The 11,433-nt window shown below is 38.9% G+C and overlaps 2 protein-coding genes across 5 annotated transcripts in view; one reads left to right on the top strand and one right to left on the bottom strand.

Moving 5' to 3' along the window:
• Positions 1 to 791: 791 nt before the first annotated feature.
• Positions 792 to 6,018, bottom strand: LOC116246165 (uncharacterized). The gene is made up of 10 exons (XM_031617888.2): positions 5,584 to 6,018; positions 4,816 to 4,910; positions 3,586 to 3,711; positions 3,421 to 3,503; positions 2,901 to 3,028; positions 2,389 to 2,438; positions 2,171 to 2,263; positions 1,972 to 2,063; positions 1,311 to 1,417; positions 792 to 1,230 (listed from the first exon to the last, which is right to left on the bottom strand). The coding sequence occupies exons 1-10, from the start codon at positions 5,800 to 5,802 to the stop codon at positions 1,189 to 1,191; spliced, it is 1,035 nt and encodes a 344-aa protein (XP_031473748.1). The 5' UTR covers positions 5,803 to 6,018; the 3' UTR covers positions 792 to 1,188.
• A 217-nt stretch (positions 6,019 to 6,235) lies between these two features.
• LOC116252941 (nuclear pore complex protein NUP214) overlaps positions 6,236 to 11,433 on the top strand; it is a 43,005-nt gene continuing 37,807 nt past the window's right edge. For 2 of the 4 annotated variants that reach the window (XM_031627606.2, XM_031627589.2), the window contains exons 1-3: positions 6,238 to 6,894; positions 7,572 to 7,780; positions 10,298 to 10,466. In XM_031627606.2, coding sequence (XP_031483466.1) covers positions 6,684 to 6,894; positions 7,572 to 7,780; positions 10,298 to 10,466 — 589 coding nt within the window. In that variant the 5' untranslated portion in view covers positions 6,238 to 6,683. Of the gene's footprint in view, positions 6,895 to 7,571; positions 7,781 to 10,297; positions 10,482 to 11,433 lie in introns of those variants that run through there. The other 2 variants (XM_050075551.1, XM_031627615.2) reach the window with 2 other exon arrangements.

Genomic DNA, 11,433 nt, shown 5'->3' with positions numbered 1-11,433 from the left:
ATAGACCGGGCGGCACAGCTTAATTGTGACTTACTATTATTAGGTAGTTATTGGCATTACCTTTTTCATTCTGCATGCTGCTGCCCCGAGGAAGGACAAGCAGAGGAAGCCCTCACATCGTTGGGCCCTCTAACTGATGCTCGTCCACTGGTGTGCTCGTGAACCTGTCGCAGTTCAATCACTTTATATAAGTAGACAACTTTAGCCAATAGAGACCTAGACGAATCAAAGTGTAGGATGACTGAGACATGGAGAAGAAAACAAGGGCCAGTAACGTTTACGGGCATCGCGCTGGTGACCTGTCCCGGACCAACTTTAACCGGCCGCTGAATCGCTGATAATGCGTGCCAACTGCAGTACGTAGGTGCAACTAACGGGAACAAAAATCAGATCATTTGAAGGGCTGATGTTCAACGCCATTTCCTCAGGAAATTTACCCAAGGCAAAGGGTTCAGGACCCGTCTCTTCGGAGACATCCGATAAAGGGTTCAGGACTAACAAAATCCACGTTTGCATTCCAACCCAAATCCAATAAAATAGTAGCTAGCATACGTAACCTGCGGTCGTGCCTCCGATGAACTCGCATGAAAATCAATCCAAATTTGCGTTCAGAAAACATCTCGTTTTGTTTACATGGATTCGCAATCGGAACCGGTCCTAGAGGTCAAGTAATTAGAAGCAAGCCTAATAGTAATGCTTTTATCCGACGCGAATCCCGTTCAACCTCATCTCGGTCGTCAACGTGATGATTGACAACTGTTGGTTCTGCTTTAAAGAGGGAAAGAGAATGCTTCCTTCCTGAATCTTTTTTGTGAACTAAAGATATAAACAACAAATTCAAGACAGAGAATACTGTTAAACAACTTGGCTGAATTACATTGCTCACCATCAAAGTACAATACAGAACTGAGATCCCCACTGTTGTGTGATTCGTGTGCCTTGACCCATCTTTCTTCTGTCGATAAGGCCAAATGCCATGATTAACGCCTACTTGTATCTCTTCAAGCACAGATTCTAATATAACCTATCTGTGATGGTTAATCTGAAAATGAGACATCGCAACAGACTGCAGATGGAGATATGATCAGGAACTCCACGATTCTGGAACTTACCTGACAAAGACTGGATCAAAGAGGATGACTCATCTCCCCTTGATGAAAGCCCAAAAACATTCATTAATCAAAGCCTTCACATGGTGAGAGTGTATTCTTCTATATTGTATCCCTGCAACTGCAAAAATTAACATATGTTTCAGATTCAGCAATAGCAAAAAACAATTTCAAATGCAACTACCGCCATAAACAGCTTACTTGAAGGAGTTTCAGCAAGAGGATGACACCAAAATTCCAGCATGCATGTATTGCAATTGAAGAAAAGAGATTTCTTGTTTGAGCATAAACAAGTCCGAGGACCACACCTATAGCCATGTTGTGCAACAAAAATAAGATGTGCAGTTGGTGATGAATGGATATACCATAACCAAGTGCAGATGCACAAGAAATTAGTTATCACAAAAATCCCTGCTATATAACTATGCACGGCAGACCAATATTAAGCTTTTGATCAATCAGTTGGGGTTTGCAATTCGCTTGTTTTAGGACTTTCTCCAATTATATTTAGCCATTGCCTTTAACAAAGGATGTCAATGTCTCCTACATGGCCTTCAATCAAGTATCATGGTTTGCCATCAAAGGTGCGTCCTTACGTTCAGCCAGAGTGGTGTCCTTACTTCTATTACCTGGCACATTTTATGGCAGAAACAGCTGATCTGGTATGCGCACAGGCTACCCATAAAGCAAAGGATAAAAAGGGACACATGAGAGTGAAATATACTTCGTAGGACCTAGGAGTTCCTTCCATAAACCTTCGGCAATGTCACTGACACACTGATGCAGACTGCAAGAAACGTATCATGCGTACACAAATTTTTGTAAGTCAGAAATAAGACTAAAAAATGTTCTTAGGACATACCAAAAGTAAAGATCTCAAGGAATTTTCCAGAGGATTGATGTGCAAGAGCAAAAGTAAATGCACTGAGAAGCACAGACAGAGGTACAGGAAACCTGACAGTTTTATCATAAAATGTATGGTAAAGTTAATCATGCAGTCTGCTGCTATGAGCTTTGTAACTGTCACCTAAAGAAAATCCATCATTACTAGAAAGACTCACCACTTTGTTAAAGACACCATAAGAAAACCTCTGTATAATGTTTCCTCACAAACTGGTGCCAGAACTCCAACGGTACCAAGTACACAAGCAGTACTGCAAGGTAGAATTGATAAACAATGCTACTGACAAATTTCAAAATGTGACATCTAAAGAAAAAACATTGATCATATGAACTAAAATGGGTTCCAGATAAGTATATAGAATATAGTGTTAAACACCTGAAATTTGATGTACCAATAAATGGCAACAACATCAATAAAGGATCAGCCTGAAACCAAATCAATGGCAATTCTAATTAGTAACAAGCAGTAAAATCCATAGAAAACAATCAGTATGAAACCCTATAAATAGTACTTGATAAGTCGTAATAGCCACAGATATGCATCACTAGTATAAATAGTAATCTCATGACTGAACCGAACATGTTGAGAAATAGGCATGCACATGTATTGTATTGTCAGTCTTTCCCCTTTGTCATAAAGACAGAAGGCACCAACACCAAATATAAAGCTCTTAGTAGTAACACATCTGCCCACCAAGAGGTCTGCCACCAGCCCAAGTTGAGAATAATGGCAGTATCATATACATGAACTCAAGGAGTATAGGAAACCCCGATTGGAAGCATATTCATCTTGGAAGCACACACCTTCAACATAGGCTGTGCAGGAAAAGGTCCAAAGCCAATCAAGGGAATAGTAAAGCATCACAGAGAACAAAGAAATAAACCGACCTCATTTTGCACCTGACCTGCGCTGCTTAGGAAGAACTTAATCAAGAAAATGGTACTTGTTGCAACTAACAGACCTAAACTTCCCCACACAACCCAACCATGCTGCAGGTCAAATGGCTTTTCCCATCCTGTAAGACACATTAAAGTGACTGTAAAAAAACAATAACAATGGAGGCTCAAAGTCATAAAGCCAAAAGAACCGGAGTGCCATGCATCATGCATGATGAAATGCCTTATCTTGTTGTGGACCTATCAAAAATCTGCCTCCAGTATAGCAAGTGACCCACAATGCCCATGTGATACAACACAAAGTGGACTGGATTTCAACGTCAAAGCAATGAACAAGAACAACATGTTGGTACCAAGTACTTTACATGCAAAAAAGATTTACTTGAAATTCACAAGATTAACAAGATTAACAAGATAAATGAACTAGATTTCATAACGATAAATTATTGCAAACTTCTGCCAAAGTAGGATGAATCATAAGCTTGTGCTTCAATCACCAAAAGAAACTTACTATAAGAAAACACATCATCAGGAAATGGCTGATACGGCCTGACAAATGCATAAATAATTGAAAGTTTAACAGCTGTTTTCAGTCTGCAATGGGCAAAAGACACTAATAAGTCTTAAGACAAGACCAAGATAAAAATTTTCAATATGGATGTGAAAGAGAAAATACAATTGATCTATGAACAGCTTGGCTGCCAGTTCATCTGCATTCTCTGGAACTATGTTCATCCTTTGAGAATAAAGTTGTAAATCCCCTCTTAGACCAGCTGATTCCATAATTCCTGTGAAGAAAATGCTGGCAGAATATGCTTAGAGTTGGAAGCTGCATACTAGGTTGCACTAGTCAACTAAAGCAGTCCTCAGAATGACCTGCCGTGAGATATCTACAGCTTCACACCATGTTGAAAGCTTAACATTTACTCGTCTGTAGATTTATAAAATATAGGTTTTAACCTTTTTTCTGTTAAAGCTACATGATTATTGGACAAACAAGTCCCATTCATGCATATTTAAGGAAACAATGTAATTACAGACAATCATATGTACATATTTAAACAATTCTATTTGTAACATTGTAAGGTACACAAATATCACATGCAAAATCATGGGGATAGTACCAGATCAGCAAAAATCAAGCTTCAAATGAAATTTTCTTTTCCCAATTAATTCCAATTTTATGCATAATATATGGCTTCCTTTCCGTCCCCTAGGTGAAACTAATACAAAAAGAATGACCATCCACAACAGTATGGACTGGAAGCAACACACTCTAGAGAATCATCCAGCAAGAGTAGGCAGGGTGCCAAGCCAGGCCACAATAAATTAAGTGAAGAACCTTTCTTGAGATGCTGGATAAACGAGGATCCGGTAAGGAACGTCTGAACCACACGCAATATCATGTTCCACAGTAGAGTCCAGCAAGAAAAGGCCAAAGCCTCTTGAGCAAACCATAACGAGATGCATCTTATGGTAACGTTGCTTAAACTTTAAACCCCTAATCTCCACGTTCTGTCTACATCACCAACCAGGGAAGTCATTCTTAAGTCTTACGAAGCTTATCATCTACCGCTAGACGGAGAATTTAGTGGCCACCAATCAACTTTTGCCTACCCTTGTATTCATGTTTCTTTCTTTTTATCCTGTTGAGGGTTAGAATGTATAAACACACTAAATAGTAGGATGGTGCATGAGATACAGGTTCGTCAAAAAACAAAGATGAAGTTAGAAGACACCGTATTTGCCTGTCTGAAAGTATGAGAATGGCGAGAGACCAGCAAACAGGCTAGAAGAAGCGAGTTGGCTTGTGGAGGAAACCAAATAACGGGCCAAGAAGATGCATCTATAAATTAATACGAGAAGCGATTAATCCATTGCAGAATAAGAAAACCATACAACTTACATCAGCACGTATGGCAACATGATACACACAACAGTCAGCCAGTCCCATGGAACATTCCATGATTTCAGAATCTGCAGGTCTTTCATTCCATGGATCTGCAAATACAACAATTCATGCAATAAATATTTGATGACGAAGACGAGAAACACGCCGAAAGAGAATATGGAAATGAACTTCTCAGAAAAAAGAAAAGTACCCAGTAATGAAGATGAGTGAATGACCACTAATTGAACTATTCCGGTTTCCTTAACATGCAAGCTAGCCACATTCTAATCCAAATCTATATGTCAACAAGGCGACGTCTCATCAAACCAGCTTCTGCGAGGTAAACATTTGCCAGGACTGACATGTGGCCGTAGTTTGATAGAATTCTAGGGTTGGAATTGATTCCTAATGCCAAACATCGGTAGCCATCTAATCCGAACTTAACAACAAGCGACGTCTCACTAAACCAGTTTCCCCGTGCACATTTGCCAGGACTGAGATGTGGCTGTAGTTTGACAGAACGGTAGGATTTAATTGATTAGTTCACATCTCTTTTTCAGTCGTTTGCACATTCATTAGTTGACTTACCCACGCATAATTGATGAACAATTTCCATGCCAGGCCAATGTCTTAAATAAAGATAACTGTTCCCCAAGAAGGAGGAGAAAAGGATTTCATGGAGAAGTGCTGATTATGTTTAAAACGAGCTCTCGTGACAATGGGACAAACCAAAAAAAGAAAAATAAAAAAAAGAAAGACAACAGGAACCGGAGATTTCAGTACCTCATCCGACGAGTTATTCCTCGGCTTGGAACAGGAAACTCTGAAAATGAAATTCCCCGAGCCAGAAAGCCAGTAGCCTATCCACTTGTTTGATTTCGTCGGGCTAGCTCGGAACAAGGCGTTGGATGTTGGACGGAATGTGGTATAAGCCATGGCTCTGGGTGGTTCCATCAACCGTAGCGGATAGAGGATAAAGAAGGCCGAGGTCACCACAGACATGTCCTTCACCTCTGATCGGGACAAAAGATCTCCGGCGTAATAACTAGATTCGTCGCAAAGAAGAAGGCCCCGGAGCGAGTGGTGTGGCCTGGTCGATAGGAGAGACGGAGCGAGGGTGCTCAAAGGCTCGCCGCTCAACGCCCGGATAACAACTGCAGTAGCAAAATGAAGGGGCAAGCACCGCACACGACCCAAGTTACAATCCGTTACGCGGCAACGTTATTTTAATTTCATAGGCCTTTTTCGTTTTTTCTCCTTGCGGCAATCTCGGGTCGTTGTTTCATTTGATCCGTCCCGACACGGGGCCCATGTTAGAAACTTCACAAGGTTGTTAACTTTTTACTGAGGAGTCTCGTAAGGTAGCGCACTGGGGGGACAAGTGCTTCGTTTCCACTAAGAACTCGATCTCGAGTATTTGGAGCGTCACTTGTTTGTTTCAGGAAGCGCTCTACCTCTTGACGAAGCAGCGGACACAAAAGGGAGGCCTGTCTCACAGCCATGCAGCCCGAATAGTATTGAAGACTCTTTGATCGTCGGAACGGAACCGCCATTGCCAGGACTATAAAACCCGTTGAGGGAATGACGCGCTATCCGGCGGAAAATTTTCACAAAGAATAAACGTTAGTTTGGTGTTCCCGTCAAATTGCCTGGGGGGAGAGACGGGTTTGTTTATCCTGAGAACAACCGCAGAGAAAGAGCTCCTCTTCCCGCCCATTTTCGTCACCAAAGTCCGGACGGAGGAAGCAAGAAGGTTCCCTTCTGCCGCAGGCATGGTCCTCTCCTAGGGTTTCATTTTTCCTTGTTCCCTTACTTCTTCTTGCCCACTTGTCGTCCTCCTCCTTAGGAGGGGGTGGAGGGATTTACTTTAACCGGAGGCGACTATGGCGGTAGCTAAAGGGGGAAGCGGAAAGCTCGTTGAGTTGGAAGAAAAAGAAGGCGTTAGAGAACTGTCAGATGATTACATGGTACGGACGATCGGAATGCCTGTACCGTTACTGCGTTCAAAGGCAGCATTCGACGAAGACGACCCTCCTGCTCAGGGATTGGCTATTTCTGAACGGCTAGGTCTGATGTTCGTGGCACATCATAGAGGTCAGTCACGACCTTGCTTTTTCTTTCCATTTATATTCGCTCTTGAGACCACTAACTCAATCCGCTCGGTTAGGACGCCGACCGCCAAGAAGTTTCTATAAGTTTGTAGCAGCCGAACTTTATTGTTGTTGTTGCTGCTGCTGCTGCATCTTGTTCTTGTTCTTGTTGTTGTTGTAGTTATTATTGTTATTATTATTATCATTATTATTTCTCCATCTTAAATGGTCTCGAACTTACTCCATCAAATTAAAGCCACATTGAATAAGAATTGGCAAAGTATTCTGCCGATTTTCTTATTGCATTTGTTAATATCACGCCCAATCTGTCTTAGTCCATCGCCAATTGTTGTAAGAAACATATAACGTGGTTTAATCCCATGGCGTGTCCAATGACACGAAGAGTCTAGAAGACGTACGTTTACTCAGAGGAATGACGCAAGAAACTTTGTCATCCTTCACCGTGTAATGTGATTTAATCCCATTATCTGTTCTATGACGTGCTATGGTTTCTGAAAAAACGTACAATGTCTTGATCTATGTGCATGACGTGAAAATATGCAAGCTGAGTTTTGGTAGACCTGGATGTACTTACGCAGTTAATTTTGTTGGTTATGCTCTTGAAGTTGGGAACAATCTTATTTACGTATTTGTTTAATGTTTATTTATCTTTTGTTGAAGGGTTTTTCATGGCAAACACCAAAGATGTGTTGTCATTAGCAAAGGACATGAAGGAATCAAATAAGTTTTCCTCAATTCAAGACTTGAGCATTGTTGATATTTCACTTGCTGGGATACCGTTTCTGCAACTCTCTCTCGATTCTTCCATACTTGCTGCATGCTGGGGTGGAGAACTTCAGTTTTTCTCCACGGATTCCCTTGTAAAAAAGGTTTTTCTTCTTTTTAACTTGGCCTGTATAATCATTTTTCGGCTTGGATGCTTGTTTCTGGTTACTTTTTCTCACTTTTTTGTTGTTTTGTACCCCTGGTTAAGTTTCAACCACTGTCTGTTCTCTCCCTTACCAACATCTCCTCTATTTTGAGATGTTTTAGTGTTTTCTCTAGAATGTTAAAAAATCAGTATCTAGTTTAACAGGTTTGGGAATCATTGATATTGTTTTCACTTACAAGTGACTGAATTGCATCTTTAGGATAATTTATCACTACTTATGACCATCATTATGTGTTTGTTCTATGTGGCTGAAGTTTACGCACACATAAGTGAATGGATAAATTGGCCATAAGCTTGATAAGCATGATAGCAGGCTCATGAGCTTAAAAGGGGTGCTTGGATTCACTTAATATTTGGAGTTCAATTTGAGACTAATTCCTGAAAATTTCAGTTCTTGTGTTTGTATTGTATTCATTTGTGAAAATGGTTCATTTTGTACTGTGTGTGGGAAAATAACAAATGTTACTTATTATTAAGAGAAAGATAGAATTCATTTTGTACTATGTATAGGGGAATATGAAATTTACTTTAAGGTGAAAGGTAGAACTTGGAAGTATCAGTTCTAGGTCGAATTCTTTTGAGGCTACTTGAGATAAGCCCTTCTATTGAAACGTTTTTAATCAAAATTCAAGGTGAACCGGGTTATGCACTGACTTCTTAGGCAGTCTGGTGGCCTAATTCTTTCCTGGGCTATAGTACTACTATCAGCAAATTAATATGCATTGTTTTTTATTTGATTATTGTTGAGCGTTATGAATCATTGTTATATATCGTGTACTGGTATTATAGGGGAATTTCTTGAGTATAATACAACAAAGTTGTATATGTTCAGAAAATCTCGGCAAATTTTAAAACATTTAAAAAAAATCCTGAAAATTATATAAAAATAAAATAAATGAGAAATTAAAAAAAAATTGTAAAATGACTAGATAAGCAACAAATTAAAATTAGAAAATGAAAACTAACGGTTTGGCAAATACATAACTAACAAAAGTTTATAGCCCTGTAGCTGTGGCTGCTTGCAGACTTCAAGTCTTCAATGGTTCAACCTAGCTTATGTTCGATGACAACTTACATTGAGTTTGGCGACTCTCATTGATACTCGCAGCTTGCAAGCTTCAACTTCTCACGGTCAGCCGCCATGGTCGACCCCTTTCAGCGTTCATCCGTCCGGCAATTCTCCTCTCAACTTCAAAGTTCAAACTCAAAGCTTCAATGCATATTAACCTAACCTCTTTTCACCGGAACGGTTTTTTATTTTAACCTAATCCCTTTTTCCTACCTAAAAGTACCTTTTTGCCTGGTCAAGTTTAAAAAGAATCAACTTTTCTTCAATATTGCATGCAGTGCCATTGTTTAAAAAACAGACCTGATGCTTAAAAAATAAAAGTTGGCGGTAGTTTAAAAAACACAAAAGAAACACCTATAATACACATCTTTTTTGCATTTTTTATTTTCTGGCGTTTTTTTTTAAAAAGATACGTCAAATTGCCGTTCAATTCGGCTGACTTTTTTTGCGTATTTGACATGTTTTCTTTTTTTTTTTATTAATATGTGTTTTCTGTGACAATGTTATACTGAATATATGTAAATTGTTCTTAAATTGTTGACATTATGATGAGTACAAGCATTTTGAAAATTGTGTGTCAGTTCCTAGTCATCCTTATTTTCCTGAGTCACCGAGGCCTCCAATAAGCCTTTAAAAGCCCATCATGTAGACCTGCTTTGTTCTTTTTAACTACACAGGAAATTAGGTTTGCTGAACATAGTTGAGAATTGGTTTGGTGAACATAATTGAAATTTTTATCTTCTTTGAAATGAAAACATATACAGATGAACCAAGTTAGTGGGTTTCAAATCCACCTAGACTAACAAGAAAGAAACAAGAATTGGACGGAAAGGAACTCTTCAAATCCACCTAAACTAACAAGAAGGACAAGGATTGGATGGATAGGAGCTCTAAAAATGTTTCAAGTTCATCTACCCACATACATCTTGAAAAGCCTCCACCAAGATTAATCATGGCTGTATCACTCTATGTGTTTGGCTTTAAGATTCTGTACCATATAACATTTAAAACTGCTAAAAGGGCACGTTTAATAAAAGCAACTATACATCTCAACAAATGACATAACTGAACGATTTTTTTCTTTATTGGAAAGAGGAAAATAGTAAATATGATGTCTTTGTTCTTTGACTTGAGTGGTTTAATGACAGTTAGAAAAGTGTAAGGACTAGTACACAATGGTGTAAAAATAGCTTGGATTCGTTTTGCTGAATCACCATCATATTTGTGTTGTTGCTTTTCTTCCTTGAGCATTGCACATACATTCGAAGGTGATGGTTGAGACAACTTTTGCATATCCAGAATCCTGCATTTTTAACCTATTTTTGACGTTGCAGCTAATTCAGACTACCATGCCTATGGCATTACTTTTCCTTTTGCTTGATGAAGGTGAAGGAACCATTTATGTCAAGGTCATTTGATGCACCTAACCATGTGAAGGATCTTCGGTGGGATAAAAGTGGAAAGAATGCTTATGTTGCTCTTTCAAGTGACGGAGTGCTGTATCATGGTGGTTTGCGCACACAGCATACAGATATAGCAGAAAACGTGGAGGCTGGTCTGTCTTGAATCCGTATGGCTTTTAGGACAACTCTTAATTCTTCATGTTATCTGCTTCTATATCCTTGATGTGGTTACTAGATATGTTCACAGCTTTGTAATAGTCATATTGTTTTCGGTGAGAGTGCATGTGTGTACCTCCACATTGTTTTCTAGGTACTAATGTCATTTTTAGTGTGGTGCTCTTGGATTTTTCTACCCGACCTTTGATTTTGTGCAAGGTACTAGAGAATTATCAATTCAAATAAATTACTCAGGATTTGGACCTCCACTTTTTCTTTTTTTTTGTAATGATAACAAATGAGCATGTAATCAATAACTATAAAATGGTCGATCCATAACTTAAGGGGAGCTATCTTTATCGTTGACAAAGTTCATAAGGGCCATAACGCTTTTCTATTTTTTCTTTTGTTCTTTAGCTCTCCTTCTCAGTTAAAGAATTCTTAAATTTAGTGAGGCATATAAACCGTAGTTATAATTTCTTCCAAGTAGTTGATACTTGATAATTACAAGAACGAGCAGATTACTAGGTTTGTAGGATGTGAAGAAAGAGTAACCGGGAATGCACTACTGTGACCTGAATTTTTCTAGTGAAGACAAACAGATTTACTGAAAGAGAAGGAAAAACTTCATTTGATGGTCCTCTTGATGGCTTTTTTTTGGTCCATTTGTGTATTTTCAACATTTTCTTGCCATATAATCATATATAGTTCTGCATTTACACTGTTTAGACTTTAGACTATGACCAAAATCCTTGTAATGAAATGGTTAAAACTTAAAAAGTATGAAATCTTTGGCTGTTAAGAATTTTCATTTTCTTATTTCAGTGTAACTCGAGATGCTGCAAATATGTTGTGTCATTTCTTCAACGATTTTGGTTTTAGATGAAATATATCAATGAGTACTTAAAATCTTCAGCTCATATCAATTTTATGAGCTTGTCTATGAAGCATTTTCTACTTCAA

This window comes from Nymphaea colorata, chromosome 1 (genome assembly GCF_008831285.2).
Source record: "Nymphaea colorata isolate Beijing-Zhang1983 chromosome 1, ASM883128v2, whole genome shotgun sequence".
In the NCBI taxonomy this organism is placed as follows: domain Eukaryota; kingdom Viridiplantae; phylum Streptophyta; class Magnoliopsida; order Nymphaeales; family Nymphaeaceae; genus Nymphaea; species Nymphaea colorata.
This window is presented reverse-complemented; position numbering and strand designations above follow the sequence as displayed.